Here is a 16372-nt window from a genome sequence, read left to right on the forward strand (position 1 = left end):
GTGTTGCTCACTGTCACGCCGGGGTAAATGGAGGAAGCGGCTCTATACGATAACACGTCGCCTGAAATATGACTCATATTCCTGTGGACCATCTGGGTGTTTTTAACATAACCCCAACCATCTGTGTCAGCACACCAGTTCCACACCCCACAGCAAAGTTTCAACAAGAAATATGGACTCTTACAGACAAATATGGCTAGAGTAAAATTGAGTAAATACACTTAAGATAGCAGGCGTATTAGATACATCTGTTCACTGTGATGTACTTCAACACAGACGCCCGATGATAAATCCCTTTCCTGCTGAAAATGAATTTTTTCAACACGTTATCTTTGAGATTTTGAGTAAAATCTCATATATTCATTCATCAGCTACCGATACATTTTCCTTAAGGGGGAATTTTATCTTTGTATAGCTTTCCCTGGTTCTAATAGTGTCATACAGCAGGACTGGCCTCTACCGCTCCACCACTCATTCACTGATCCGGTACAAAATGACTATGTAGAAGGGAGGGGGGCCTTCAGGGCAATGCTCAGTGTGCACAGCGGTGCAGCAGCAATGGAGAAGAAAAAGCGATCAATGCGTTTGTTACATATTAAAGTTCAAAATATCTAAATGAAAATAGCAACACTTATCAAGATTATCATTTACGTTCATAAAAGGAACATTGATTATGCCGTTAGTTGTGATTTTCACAAGTTTTGAAGGTATTAAAAGGATTCTTTGGAGAGGAAAGTAAAATATTACTGATTAAGGGGTAGAGTCATAGAATAGATCATCTAAATAGATAACTAAAATACAGATAATGTCACTCAGTACCTGCAAAGCACCACCGCCTCCACTGTGGATAAATAGCTTCTATTTAGAATGGAAGCAGTCCAATTAGGATAAGCCAGGGTTGCTATCCTCAGCCCATTTGCCTCTATGATGAGCTGGCACGCTAACATTCGGTGCCTTCTGCTGGCTCATTGTCGCTCATGCTGTTCTGTTCTTAATTCAGCCGCCATACAGCCCGAGCGGATTACAACAGCCTGCTATGGCCCAAGGTGCACTGTGCTGCTCCGCTGCCACAGGAAGTCTAACAGGGACCTGAGGGCAGATCAAGATGCATCCCGGGGTTGATAGATGCTGAGTGAAAGCGATGGAGAACATGGAGTACGATCGACATCCATTAGGCACGTCCTCCAGTCATGGCCAGGACGGTCAGGATATATACGCCTGTTGTTACCGCGTCTGGATGTTTCACAGCGTACACATACACACACACACACACACACACACACACACACACATACACTAACACACCCGGCTCCTCCTCCCACTAGATCACTCGCTCCTGTGTGAAAACTATGGCCATGAATCTCCTGATTGGCAATAGATCAGGAATCTCCCGCTGGGCGAGTCAAAGCTTTTAATGTTGTGACATAATGAAGAGAAGCGCAATTCAGAATTTGGTTGTGACTTATTGAAAGTAATAAATGAGCAGAGGAACAAACATAAACAGCCCAAATTAATGACTCCCTCCGTTTAATTTTGTGAGAGCACAATTCATAAAATAAATGTTTCAGTATTCACATTAAAGCTTAACAGTGCAGTAATTAATTAGTGCAGAATGCAACAGAGCAATCCACACACACACGCATGCACGCAAGCACACACACACACACACACACACACACACACACACACACACACACACACACATTAAACTTTTACAGACAGACTCTCGAGTGCAGTCAGTGACACACACTCATTCTCCCGGGGGAATGACAGTTTGCATATAGACACGTGGATTTATTGCATCAAGCGTCGCAAAGAAGCCTCGTGACACGACATCATGTTTTCACTTGGCGCAGACAAAGCCCTCCCCATCTGCCTGACAGGAGAAGAGGTCTCGCACTCACAAAACAACCGATGGTCTAACAGCTTCTGAGCAATAAAAGCCAAATCGTCCCTCTTTTCTAGCCCCCCCCCCCGGTCCCCACGACTCCAAAACCTGCTGCAATGACGGCGCCAATGTCACACTGTCACCTGCGCTGAGCCATTATTACACAGGCATTCTTAATAGCCCCATAGATTAAAGTCCAGAGGAACAAGACGCCGGCAGATTAAAAGAAGAACGATAGGAAAGAGGATGATGAATTGCCCCAGATTGCGAGGCAATCATGCATAAATTACCAGGATGTGCTTACATATAATAACCGGTGGTGTTTTTAAGTGAGCGCTCACTTTCAGTGGGGGTGGGCCGGGGGGGCGAGGAGGGGGGGGGGGTGAAGAAGGGAGCGGGTCGCAGCTGTCTGCTCAATCACATCACTGTCAAGGGTATCGCCCTGACACACTGTCTCAACTCTGCGCCCCGAGCGTCCACACAAATCTCCTGACAGACACACGCGACGCTCAACCGGCTCCTGCCAACCCCACCTCCAGCTGGGGGGTTCTCTGCCACTGGGAGCCCCCCCCGCCGTCGACAACAACTTGATTATTCCGGATCTGGGCCTAACAGGGATGTGCCTCGCGGATCTCAAAACAACATCGGCATGTTTCGTAGATGATGAGCCGGCAGAGACGAGGGGACGGCTTCTGCTCCGTCTCTGATGCTCCTGGGGGGGAAGTTGCGTTGTTGCAGTTGCGTTCTTGCAGTTGCTGAGTGGCTTCAGGTGGGAGGATCTGCCACACCAGCATCCACCACTGCATCCAGCCACGCGATCACGCAAGCAGATCTGCCGGCGGAATATGAAAGAAAAGCGGCGTCTCTCTCTGTCTGATTGGACTGCGGGGACACAAAGGACAGATTGACCCTTTGGTCCCCAGTTAATATTTAATTTGGATGTTCTGGGCCAGTAATTTTGCCCACTTCTTTATGACTGATAGTGGAGGATTCAGGAGCTCAAAAGACTCAATTTGCATAATAAAATGATTTAATACTTTCATTAAGCAGCCTGTGGGTTTATATCAGTTTGTACAAAACAAATGTAATTATCTATGTAGTACATTAAGTGTTTTGATACAGCCAGAATTTAGCTTCACACCATCTCCTCGCACACACACACACACACACACACAGTACAGTCACTTTACAAGGGAAGCAGCCTGTATTATCACACACACACACACACACACACACACACACACACACACACACACACACACACACACACACACACAGATGATTGTGTTGCTTTACAAACTTTGTAACCCCCATTATTAGTCGTTATGCGTGTGTATGTGTGTGTGTGTTTGTGTGTGCGTGTGTGTGTTTCCCTTTTCTAGTACACGACGGCTCTCCTGGTGAGCAGCGCGACACGCTGCGCCATCTGCAACACCTCCAACAGCCAGTGAGCTTGGCTGGAGTTCACACCAGCCACGCTCGAGTCCGGACCGCGGGGAGCCTCGCGGGGACTGTAGCTCGGCCTGGTACGACACCTCGGGGTGCAGGCATTAGTCTCCCTTCATCACATCCCTCTTCATCAGCATCATTGGTGCTTCCACTCACTTAAAAACGAGTCTGCAAGTCTCTGTGAAGCCGCTGAACTCTCTCTCTCCCTCAGCCTCTCTCTCTCTCTCTCTCTCTCTCTCTCTCTCTCCTCTCTCTCTCTCGCTCTGCTACTCTCCACAGCAGGGAGCTGGGGAGCAAAACAAACTTAGGCCACTTAACTCAATAGTATTCACAAAGGCAAATTAGGCAGCGATGCAGAAGCGGCTGCCTGCCATCTCACCCAATCAAGCACGCAGACAGCAATAAAAACTATATCTCCTCTGTGACTCATTACAGAACCAATAATAAGCAGAAAATACAGGTGAATGGGCAAAATTCTAAAAGGAGGCATTGCTTTATATTTACAAGCCACTTTGGCTCCATCATGCTGTATACTCTACTGTGAAAGGAGGATTAATAGTTCCATTGTTCCCACTATTAATCCATAATGATACCAAGCAAGTCTCCCCCCCCCCATCCCTCTCTGTCTCTCTGTTATGTCCCCTGTGCCTCGGGGTGAAAGCAGGAATAGCGGCGTTTGTGTTTGCACATTCGGCGACTCGCTGAAGGAGTAAATATCAAAAGGTAATGAAAAGTTCAGAGTAAAGAGTAATAGATCCGAGCGAGGGTCAGTGTGCGCAGACAGATATGATACAGGTGAGACGGAGGAGCACAGCCTTCATACTAAACACATCCCCTCAACTAGCACACACTCACACACACACTCACATGCAGATAGCGTGAGCTCATCTGGCACTGCCACGCTGAGCTTAAACTGCAGTTCTGGGGGTCATGTTACTCCGAGTGGCTCCGCACCGAAGGTGTGCCGCCGCAATCTGGTGCACGCAACACAATCAGCTAGAGCCCCCGGATTCCGCTCGCCAACTCACAGAAGTGCCGTCCGAGCTTGGCACGGCACGCACGTCCTCCCGTCACAGCTGCTCTGCACCTCGCTCACACGCCACAAACACGCCGGTACACAAGCGCCTCGGCAAAGTGAAAGCTGACCAGAGCCTCCGGGGAGCAGCGGGGAGCCAGGATCCAGCGCTCTCACTCACTTGTATATAGTACATCAAAGTACACACTTAGTGACCCGTGGAGACACACACAGAGGACAAAGCGGGTCTCTGTCGTTTGCAAGTGGCAGTTCACTATTGTACCATTAACCTTGGAGAAAGGAGCTATTAAAACAGAGCTTTTGTACCTCTCTCGCCTTCCTCTATTTAATTTGTCCTATAAATGAGCGTCCCTCAGGCGCAGTAAGTGACGAGGCGGCGGAACACGCAGGAACGGCGTACATGCATTATGTGCCGCATTCGCAGCAATAGATTCTGGGTCCAAGAAATAACAAAAACAGGTTACAGCCAAACACAAAGCAAAGCCCATAAATAGAGGTTTGGAGAGCCGGTTTTAAGAAGTTTAATAGTGAGGCGGCTTTGAGTGGCAGCGCAGGAAGATGAAAGCTTCCTCTTCCTCAGGCGCGGCTAATATCTCAGGTATCCCTCCTGCCTTCCTGCCTTCCTTTGGTCATCTTCCTTTTGTTCTCATAAAGCGTTGCTAACCAAAGAGGCGAGAGAAGAGCGTGGGTGAGAGGCTGAGGGGGGGAAACAACAAAAAGAGGGCGACAGAGGAAGAGGAGGGGTTAGATGAATGTGCGTCTCTTTGTCCCCGATATGAGCAAAATCAATAAAAGAATGGAGCACATACTGCTTCAGCCAGAGCAACAAATAATGAAGAGGACGAAGAGGAGGGAGACATATTTCAGAGAGGAGCAAAGGGCGAAGAAGAGAGAAACGTGCGACCGCCTAGAAAGGGTGACATTGTTTGCACGACCGAACCCGCGTCCCGGCCCGTAGCGACCACGTGACAGCGCCGCGCACGTACGTCCCAATCACAGCGGTTAACACGGCGGGTTATTGCCATTTGTCTCGCTTCCATTCGAGGCGGTCGGCAAGTTTCCTGCGCCGGGGCGGACGGGAGAATGAAAAAAAAAAAAGGCAGAGGGAAAGAAAAACAAAAGCGATTGATATAAATGATCTGCCCGGGCGAGAGGAGCCCTCAGGCAGGGCCGGGCGAAGGTCTGCTCGATAGCAATTGATCGCGGGAGGCCCAGGCATTCGTCTTAATTCTGACTAATTAGGGCAGCGGCTGACGAGGAGGCTGTTAGAGGGACAAGTGGCCTGTGTGTGTGTGTGTGTGTATGAGTGCGAGTGTGCGGGTGTGTGAGTGAGTGTGTGAGTGTGTGAGTGTGCGTGTGCATCAATGGGACCTCCCAGATTACCAAATCAAGCCTCCGTGTTTACAAAACGCGGAACAAGTGCAGGATTAAGGAAATCAGTTTCGGAAACAACAACCGTCGCCACATTAGCGCCGCTGCCAGAATAATTCCCTCGTCTTCACTGCTGCCTGACACGCAGGAGGGGAATAAATCCTTCCATCGCAGTTTTTCTTTTTTATCTTGTGCATGTGTGTGTGTGTGTGTGTGTGAGAACTGCTGATTATCTCCTGCCAACGCCGAGCGTCCAGAGAGGCAGCAGAAGAAGAAGCTTTCCCAGCCGCTCCCATTTCACAGATATACATCAAAGCCTTTAGTTAATTGGCAGGAGGGAAACGCTGGGTCTGGATCAGCGGAACAATTGGAGAAACGTTGATTTATGTGCGCGTTCTTCAATAACAGCAAGTGAAAAATGAAGCGAGGTAAGAATGTAGAGGAGAAGAGACGAGGCTGAGGAGACGAGGCTGAGGAGACGAGGCTGAGGAGACGAGGCTGAGGACACTCCGGTTTGGAGATGTGGCGGCGGCGGCGGCAGGACGTGAGGTGAAAGGGTGAGTGCGGAGGGTCTGTGCGTTTAGAAGCGAAGCCCTTTAAGAAGAAAAGATCACAGCGTATCGGGAGCAGACCGACACCGAGTCGGGCCCAGACGCTCTGATCTCTATCTGTCGCCCCCCCTGAGGGACTCTGGCGGGTTGAAGTGGAAGAAGGCGGGGGAGGAACAATTCTACCTGACTGGAGATCACGATCTGACAACAGAAACCCACACACACACACACACGCTGTAGAAGTGACAGGTGTCAACGGGCGAAAGTGAAGGACAGCATATCTGTACTGGAGTTGACGGCCATTGTTGAGGAGAGACAAAGCTGAGGACGACACTGGCTGACCCATGAGAAAGAGAGAGGGGGGAGAGAGAGGGAGGGGGAGAGAGAGAGAGGGAAAGAGGGAGAGAGAGAGAGACAGAGGGAAAGAGGGAGAGTGGGCGAGAGAGAAAGGGACAAGGTGAGAGAATGAGAGAGACAGAAAGTGAGAGATATAGAGACGGAAAGAGGGAGGACGGAGAGAGAGGACGGAGAGACAGAGGGGTAAAAGAGGGAGTGGGGGAGAGAGAGAGAGAGAGAATGGGGGAACACAGAGAGAGAGAGAGAGAGAGAGAGAGAGAGAGAGAGAGAGAGAGGGAAAGAGGGAGAGTGGGTGAGAGAGAAAGGGACAAGGAGAGAGAATGAGAGAGACAGAAAGTGAGAGATATAGAGACGGAAAGAGGGAGGACGGAGAGAGAGGACGGAGAGACAGAGGGGTAAAGAGGGAGAGAGAGAGAGAGATAGGGGGAACACACACAGAGAGAGAGAGAGAGAGAGAGAGAGAGAGAGAGAGAGAGAGAGAGAGAGCAGCTGCTCTCTTACTCTTTCCTCGTCAGTACCCAAACTGACCACTGAAGGGCGCTGAAACTGACGGCTGAGTCTCCTCTCTAAATGCTGCACCGGCTCCGGACTCGGTGTCACTCGACTCACGGTCGGATCGACCAATGGGAGGCGGACGCGTCCCCCTGAATTCTGGGCTCGTCAGCTGGAGTGTGATGTCCTTAATGAGTGTGCGGGTCCAACATAACAGCGAGCCCTGAGGGGGACAATTAGTTGAGAGTGCGAGATGTTTCTCCTTGATAAATGTTGTCACTGCTGGTATCGGCACTAATAAGCCGTAATTTTGCTGGTGCAGACTGATGACACACGCTGCAACAGCCAAACTGCGGACAGATGGGCGAGCGCGGCGAGGCCTCGCGTTACAATCGCACACGTGCATGACTGGACAAGGCGAGTTTCACTTTGGCTTAGTTTTAGTCGATTGTTTACGCTCGGGATGTTCATTAGGAGATTCCAAATTTGTCTTACGACTGAAATTCCATTGAACTCTGAACTCTTTCATTTTGTAATTATTCATTCTTTGGTGTATAAAACGTATTCAACTAAAAGAAGAGGAGAGACGCTCGAGAAACACATCAAAGCCACTGAAACGTCCTTCAAATGATGAAAACAATCTCAAATCTTCACTTTTAAGCAGCTCTAATGTGTGTTTTTGCTTTCCTACTCTGTCAAATGACTTCATATATTAATCAATTACCAAATTTGCCATTTAATAGTTTCATCTGTGCTCCATTACTGACTAATGATGGAGCAACTTGGCATTAAGTGAAACTCATCCTACACACACACACACACACACACACACACACACACACACACACACACCTGCCGAAGCAGCCCGGCGCCGCCTCACGCCACCTGTGTGTGTGTGTGTGAGGCTGAGTGACGGCTGCCAGCTGAGCGGGGTCGACTCGGCCCATCGGCAGACGCGACGCCAGCGCCAGTCTGCCGCTCTAAACCCCACAACCGCCGTCCGCCGCGTACGTCCGAGACTCGGCCTTGCCGGACGCCCGTGACCTTTCGCTGCCCTTTACCCTCTGTGTCAGCGCTCTGCCAGAGGACGTGTGGAGTCAAAGTCGTGAACTCCCCCCCCCCCGCCCTCACTTGAGCGGCAAGTTCCGATCACGGAGTTGAGATGAAGCGTAAGCGGGGAGAGGAAACCCGTGAAACTTGACTCTGTTTGGAGAAATACTGAAGCTTGCGCGTGAACATCTTCCCCACCGACAGAGATCAAGCTGACAGCGTCTTGTAAGACAGCGAGAGGGGGCGGGGGGGGGCAGCCATCAACAGCAAAACAGCAATTCATTTTAAAAAGAGCTGACTGGTGTCACATTGGATAACGAGCGACGACCACGGCGGCACTTCCTGCTTCTAGTCTGAACGAGTCTCAGTCAGCGTTTCAAACATCCGTTCAAACATTTTGGCCTTAAAGCGACAATAAATGCGACCGAGCCTCCAGCACCCGTTTCCTCTTTGTATCGTCTTTTGTGCGAGGACGCCACCCCCCGCCCACCGCCACCGCCCCAACCGCCCCCCCCCCCAAAGTAAATCCATCATTTATGCTCCGGACCAGACCAGGTCTTCAATTTAATTCCCCATCTGTGGCCAGCTTGAAATATTATCCAAGAAATGAGATCCGTGACCCTGAATACAAAGCGAGGGGGGGGTGAAGGGGGGCGAGAGGGTGGCGAGGGGAGGGGGGGTGAGTCTGAGGCTAAGAGGCGTGAGAGGAGACACGGGTCGCCTCCCCGAGTGGCACGGCTAAATATTTGCCCTCCTCCGCCGGGGTGTCTGGACCGCAGCGTCCATCCCTCCTGTGTCTCCTCCTCCCCCTCTTCCTCCTCCTCCTCCTCCTCCTCTGTCCGGGGAAACCGGTCAGCCGAGACAGGGCGCCAAAATAAAGTTTCTCCAAGGATGCCAGAGGTCAGGGAAGTTCACCGTCCCTGGAAAGAACTGGCCTCGCATATTCAGAACCTCTGCGCCGCCGTTTGGGAGGGGGGCGCACACACAAATGAGGGACAGACAGAGCAAAGCGGGGAGTGCAGAGCGGGGAGTGCAGAGCAGGGAGTGCAGAGCGACGCTGTCAGTCGCTCTGGTTGGTGATTTGCAGAAAAGGAGCCCTCAGATCAGATCTCAACCCCACGTCTCTGCAGATTTCCGAGGGTTGGCGTTCCATATTCATTAGCGTCGGCCGCACTCAGACGGCGTGGTATTAATTGCCTACGATTCAGGCGAGGCGTCTCCTGAGAGGAAGAGGAAGAGGAAGACCACCGGCGACGACCACCACCACCACCACCACCACCACTTCTCAACCTGATAGATGCGTAACCACTAATAAGAGCCCTCGTTAGACGTTACCCGATTACTCCCTCGGCTACGGGCTCCGGTAAAATTCCTCTCGACGTCGCCGAGGAAACCGGAGCGCGACCCCGCACGCGTCATTAAACAAGTCAAACAAAACAGCTTTGATCTAATGAGCGCGGCTCCTCAGATCTAAACGTGTCCACCCACCCGTCCCGTCTCACAGACTTAATCACTGAGTCATTTATACGCCGCAATTATGAGGATTAGCAGAGGCATTTAATGCTACTGTGCTAGGAGGGAACTCATAAAACATGATTCAATTGACTAAACACCATTGTGATTTCATTTACACACTGCACCACAGTTAATTGAGCTGTTAGATGTGTGTGTGTGTGTGTGCGCGTGTGTGTCTCTGAAATGCCAAAGCGACTACAGCTGATGTAAGACACATACTTCATGTAATTCCCGGGCGTTTAAGAGAGAGAGAGAGAGAGAGAGAGAGAGAGAGAGAGAGAGAGAGAGAGAGAGAGAGAGACCGAGAGACAGAAAGACAGAAAGAGAGAGGCGTTCAGCGGCAGCTTCACATGTCAGCTGTCCTCTGATGAGCCTGAGCTGGACTCTGGTTCTGTTCTGTCACATTAACGATGGGACGGAGGACATGCTGACACAGAGAGACAGAGAGAGAGAGAGAGACAGAGAGCGACAGAGCGACAGAGAGACAGAGAGAGGGAGAGAGACAGAGAGCGACAGAGCGACAGAGAGACAGAGAGAGGGAGAGAGAGACTGCACGATGAGACTGTGGGGCTTTTCCAAGGCTGGTGGCATGTGGACACGACGCAGCCTGTGTGTGTGTGTGTGTGTGTGTGTGTGTGTGTGTGTGTGTGTGTGTGTGTGTGTGTGTGTGTGTGTGTGTGTGTGTGTGTGTGTGTGTGTGTGTGTGTGTGTGTGTGTGTGTGTGTGTGTGTGTGTGTGTGTGTGTGCAGGGTTGCCCGTGGAGCTGAGCATGTGGAGGCCCTCCCGCTCAGCAGCCCGGCCCTCGGCCCTCGTCATTTCACATCAAACCGCGGCCCCTCAGTATAAGTAGGTCAGGCGTCCTGAAGCTAGGCGGTGCTCAGAGAGGAGCAGCACCCTGAGGCCCCTGCTCCTGAAACATGACCACGCCTTTCTGTCACAACGCACAGCTACATCCCTCTGACACTGACTGGGTCCTGCACCATCAACAACACACCACAATCCATGTTTCTACTCATAGCTGCAGGATCCAAGTACTGGAATGCATTTTGCCATTTTGAACAAAAAGGAAAAAACACGAACACAAGTTTGTGTCGAGTCAGGAGTTTGATGGACGTAAATCAAAGTTAGATTAGTTTAGATTCATTACGGCAACTCCCTGTTACTTGTGTATGGAATGTGTTTGGTTTGTGTGTTCCCTTGGTATTCATCACACAACCTGACAAGGATCAAACACACAACCTGACAAGGATCAAACACACAACCTGACAAGGATCAAACACACAACCTGACAAGGATCAAACACACAACCTGATACGGATCAAACACACAACCTGACACGGATCAAGCACACAGCCTGACGCTGATCAAACAAACAATCTGACACTGATCAAACACACACTCTGACACGGATCAAACACACAACCTGACACGGATCAAACACAACCTGACACGGATCAAACACACAACCTGACTGGGATCAAACACACAACACAACATGGATCGAAGACACAACCTGACAAGGATCAAACACACACAACCTGACACGGATCAAACACACAATCTGACAAGGATCAAACACACAGTCTGACACGGATCAAACACACAACCTGACACGGATCAAACACACAACCTGACGCGGCTCAAACACACAACCTGACGTGGCTCAAACACACACTCTGACACGGATCAAACACACAACCTGACACGGATCAAACACAACCTGACAAGGATCAAACACACACAACCTGACACGGATCAAACACACAATCTGACGTGGCTCAAACACACACTCTGACACGGATCAAACACACAACCTGACACGGATCAAACACAACCTGACAAGGATCAAACACACACAACCTGACACGGATCAAACACACAATCTGACAAGGATCAAACACACAATCTGACACGGATCAAACACACACCCTGATGCGGATCAAACACACAACCTGACACGGATCAAACTCGAGGTGAAACAAACTCTGAAACACAGCTTGTTTCGTGAGTTTAAAGGTTAAGTCTGAGGCGTCACTTCTCATTCTCTACTACATCCTATATATATATATATATACGTTTATAAAGAGTCTATACACTTGTACCCAGCTCTTCTTCACTTTGTCTGCACAGCATAATTAGATTAAAAACCTCGTATCTAAAGGAGGAACTCGACTCGACCGGTGCGCCCGCGTCACTTGTGTGCTTTTCCCGATTGTTAAACTTGAAATGGCAAATAGGTTTAGGTTGAGTGTGGGCTGCGGTGCACTAAAATAGAGAGAGTGCAGTTTCCACACAGTCGCTTCCCCGTGGCGTCACAGAAGCTTCACACTTCATTACCGCGAGGCCAGCAACGTGTGAAGCCATTTTGTAGGAGCAGTGGGAAAAAGGGAGCGTTTTGAGCGTGAGCGCATGTGTGCGCGTGTGTGTGTGTGTGTGTGTGGGTGGGTGTGTGGGTGGGTGTGTGTGTGTGTGTGTGTGTGTGTGTGTGTGTGTGCGTTTGTTGGGCAGGGAGTGTGGTATTTGGAATACACACCGTTACAAGACACGTTCGGTGCAAATCCAAGAATACCAATGTCGTGGCACATTGTGAGATTGATGACATCATGGGTCGGACGCACTGAGCTGCTGACAAATAGGCTTCAAACTTCTGTCACCCAACTAAACCAGAGACCAAGTTTTGGACCTCATATCTAACAAATCTAGCATATCTGTGTCTTCTGCTTCCATCCAGTGGCTGAGAGAAGAACATCACCTTCCTACCACAAGCGCACGTGTGTGGGTGTGTGTGTGTGTGTGTGTGTGTTACACCTGCACCTCTACTTACTGGCAACAACACAAGTAAATCTGATCACCAGCTATGTATTACTGCAACAAACTCCAAGACTCCAAAACTGATTACAACGGATGTTTTCTCTCACTTGTTTCTGTGATTATCTTCTGATCTTTGTTGAACTTTGTTTTGAAATGCATCAGTGCGGCGCTGGCATGCACCCTGCTCACAGCACACGAGTGGGCGCAGAGGCACTTCCGTAAGCGACACGACAAACGAAACGTCAGTTGGCAAGTGAGAGCTTTCTGATTTGCGTCTGAGTCCCAGAGCTCGTATTCCACTGCCAGCTGCATTTAGAGCTGATTTAGAGTCTGGCTGCTCTCACTGATTTAACAGGACAGGTTAGCAGAGTGAAAGTTCCTACAGTCGTGTTCAATCAGATATAGACGAGCCGCAACAAAAGAACTGTTGTATATTGACTGATCCTAAGAGAGAGTGCAGGTGAATTTGCATTTTTACAACATTTCTCTGATTTCTTCATCTCATCCTGGACATCGATTTGATACAGAAAGTGGGAGGAGTTTAACAACTAAGATGAGAAGCCAAAACTAAATATTCCCCTTATGTTTGAGCACTGGTATGACATCATGTAGGAGGAAATAAACATACCTCATTCCTGAAGAAGCAGAGGCCACAGCCCAGCAGTGTTGGTGCAGCAGAACTGTCTCACTTCTATTCTTCCACCAATCCGGCTCAGCTGGTGCTGGAGACACAAGTATCAGTGTCTGAATAGTTCACAGGATAAAGCGAGTGAAGCGTTCTCAGCATTTATGTGTTGATATGAATTTAAATGCACAAAACAATTTAATAGTCCTGCTGAGAGAGAGAGAGAGAGAGAGAGAGAGAGAGAGACACACACACACACACACACACACACACACACACACACACACACACACACACACACACACACACACACACACACACACACACACACACACACACACACACACACACACACACACACACACACACACACACACACGCCAGCAGCCACTCGAGTAGCGGCGCTGTGTCCACAACTACAGCCATACTCCACGGTGGTGTTTTGTCTCCCCCTTGTGGCTATAGAGACGTACTACTCGACCAAAAGTTAGAATCAATTGGCGGTTGCTCGTGTGTTGAAGTTGTGTAAAATTTAATTACAACGTTAATGTGAATGCATGGGTTGAACACTCGTTTTACTGCTACATTACTTAGATTATTACGCTGTGAAAAATGTGATTATTCCCCACGATAACCCTGCTAGCTAATTATCATATTGCAGACCCCATGTGTGCACATAATAATGCTTTGCAAACTCTCTGTATGTTTTCCAGTGGTGTTTTTGTTCCACTCCAAAACAAACTGATCACCCTGAGTCCTTACCTTTAGGGTTTTGTTCTTCTTTCAAGCAAAGAAAACAGAAGCAAAATCCAAACATATCTACTGTAGCGTGTAGTGACGGCACAGGCAATTACAAGGGAAACCCTTGTACCGCCTGAGGACCCCAAAGGGCCAAGATGGCTGCGCCCGCAGTGGATGCCGGCGAGTTTGAAAGCTGGCTAAATGATCGGCTTGACTCTCTGGAAGTGGACCGTGAGGTGTACGGGTCGTATATTTTAGGCGTCTTACAAGAAGAGGAAAGTGACGAAGAGAAAGGAGACGCGCTTCAAGGGATTTTATCTGCGTTTTTGGTGAATATCCTGCGCGGCGTGTCGGGTGTAATTTGTTGTTGTCAATCTTGTGTAACAGGCGGCGACCGGTGTTGTGTATTAACTAGTGACCGCATTAACTGGTGCACACCCTTCATCTGGGTGTGGTCGTAGTTATTGCAGGATTTCTTCTTTTTCGTCTTCTATGCTAAATAGAGTATGTTATTATCAATAAGGGAGCGGTAACAGGTATGTTGGAGGGGAAAGTGAATACTTGCCGCTACTACAAGCGACCATTCAGGCTGACGGTCTCGAATAACACGGTCACTAGTTTGCATGTACACTTAAGCTAGCACCGCTGCCAGCTATCGCAAGTTGAGCAGAAATATGGGCGCTGGGTATTTGTTTCGCCAAGATTCAGACGGTGACGCGCGATGTTAGTTCTTTATTTAACACAAACGACGAAGTGCCTTTAAAGTTCCACCATGTTTAGGTGAAATACTGCACTGTTTGTCTTTGCACCGGCTATGACTCAACACTTTATACATGAGTCACAGAGGCCTCCTGGTAGTTTCAGCATTTAAATGAAAGATGCTGTTTGAAGGGGGAAGAAGGGCTACAGTTTATTTTGTTTGGTTATATCAGTAAGCTTCTTCAATGACATCAAAATCCATATCATTAGAATTGCTGGAGTCTTACACCCAAGTCTCTTCTCTTATGTTGACAGATTGTGTGGACATAGACTTGTTTGTTGTGGTGTTTACTTTTGAAGACATGTCTTTACTTGTCTTTGGTGCACAGGAAGAGGACACCCTCGACAATGTCTGCAGACAGATCATCGAGCAGTGGACGGAGTGCTGCGCCAGGGCCAAGAACAAACGTGACGGCGACGATGGTAAACGCGTCGCTTCCGTCCACACCCCAATCCAAGCCTAAGTATGGATTCTGTCTGTCCACTCTGTAATAAGAACCTCTCTCCATTTCCTCCGCAGCCGAGGTCAAGGCCATCGCCAGTATGATCGAGAAACAGGCCCAGATCGTGGTGAAACAGAAGGAGGTGTCGGAGGAGTCGAAGAAGAAGAAGGAAGCCCTCCTGGCACAGTACGCCAACATCACAGATGATGAAGAATATCCTTTGAATGCAACTGTAATGCTGATGAGGCTGCAGTCCCATTTAGATTAGATCACATTTGTCAGCCAAAGAGGCAACTAAGGGAATATGAAGGTCTCATTAATGGGTATTAAGGGTCCTGATCTTTATGCGAGTTGTTTCTTTGACTAAAGCACGGCAGAAGAAGAAGAGGAGCCATCATGTGGACCTACCTTTTCTGGGAATGATAGATGTATCCTTTGTAAAGTCAAGTTTTCAAAAAATAATTTGCATAGTAACTCGTCTCTGTAATGGGAATGTGTGCGTGATGAACAAAGGTCCGAGTTGGTTTGGTTTCATCCTTCACCGAGCGTTTTAGCCCTGTTCAAGAATACCAACGTGGAGGAGGTGCTGAACAGACAGAAGCAGAAGCGAGACCAGGCACGCGAAGACTCTCACAAGAAGAAGGAGATGGACAAGACACAGCGGGAGAAGGACAAGACGGCCAAACAAGACAGGAAGGAGAAGGAGAAGAAGCGCACTCAGAAAGGCGAACGCAAAAGATAAAAGTAAAGACGAAGGACACTTTCCAGGCCGGATGGTTTTTTGTCTTGAGACGAATAAAAATAACCAACAGTGATTTCCTCTCTGGAGCTGAACCTCATTTGCCCGTGATGTGTTTTTGTGTATCAGTTGTTGCAGGGCAGTAGTGTGCTGGATCCTGTGCAAGTCCAACATCCTGACTCTGATGTGCAGATACTGTTGGTCGACTGTGTGTGTCAACATCTTTCATTCTTGTCCAACCTTTAAGTGCAGTGGAGCCAAGGTCAGATGAGCCTTTGGCCGCTTTCATTTCCATGCTGTAAGATTCAATTTCACCGTCTATGCACTCAATTATACCTCAGATACATCACATACTATTACTCAATGTTTACAATGAGGTTTATCGTCTTTTTAAATTAATAAAAAAACATTTCATGAATTTGGATTGCTTTATTTTTTTTTGTTCAGATTACAGAACATATACTGAAGGTGAAGAACTCAAGTTTCAAGAAATGGAACAAACATGCTCATAATCAAAGTGTTAATGTAGAATCAACTGTCTACAA

The 16372-nt window shown here is 48.8% G+C and overlaps 1 protein-coding gene across 1 annotated transcript; it reads left to right on the plus strand.

The window, feature by feature from the left end:
- The first annotated feature begins 14022 nt into the window (after positions 1 to 14022).
- On the plus strand, positions 14023 to 16232 carry ccdc43 (coiled-coil domain containing 43). Its single transcript, XM_076143928.1, has 5 exons — positions 14023 to 14215; positions 14975 to 15068; positions 15166 to 15301; positions 15461 to 15516; positions 15643 to 16232. Exons 1-5 carry the CDS (start codon positions 14042 to 14044, stop codon positions 15828 to 15830), a joined length of 648 nt encoding a protein of 215 aa, XP_076000043.1. The 5' UTR covers positions 14023 to 14041; the 3' UTR covers positions 15831 to 16232.
- The last annotated feature ends 140 nt before the right edge of the window (positions 16233 to 16372 follow it).

This window comes from Genypterus blacodes, unplaced genomic scaffold, assembly GCF_046128005.1.
Source record: "Genypterus blacodes isolate CSIRO-AG114 ecotype Tasmania unplaced genomic scaffold, CSIRO-AGI_Gbla_v1 ptg000028l_1, whole genome shotgun sequence".
Taxonomy (NCBI): Eukaryota; Metazoa; Chordata; class Actinopteri; order Ophidiiformes; family Ophidiidae; genus Genypterus; species Genypterus blacodes.

What these genes read in the sequence shown, in the direction of transcription:
- ccdc43 (XM_076143928.1), top strand. Translation starts at nt 14,042, where the DNA reads ATGGCTGCGCCCGCAGTGGATGCCGGCGAGTTTGAAAGCTGGCTAAAT. An exon ending in AACATCACAGATGATGAAGA is followed by an intron (nt 15,302 to 15,460) that starts ATATCCTTTGAA and finishes TGACTAAAGCAC; the next exon opens with GGCAGAAGAAGAAGAGGAGC. An exon ending in CTTTTCTGGGAATGATAGAT is followed by an intron (nt 15,517 to 15,642) that starts GTATCCTTTGTA and finishes CGAGCGTTTTAG; the next exon opens with CCCTGTTCAAGAATACCAAC.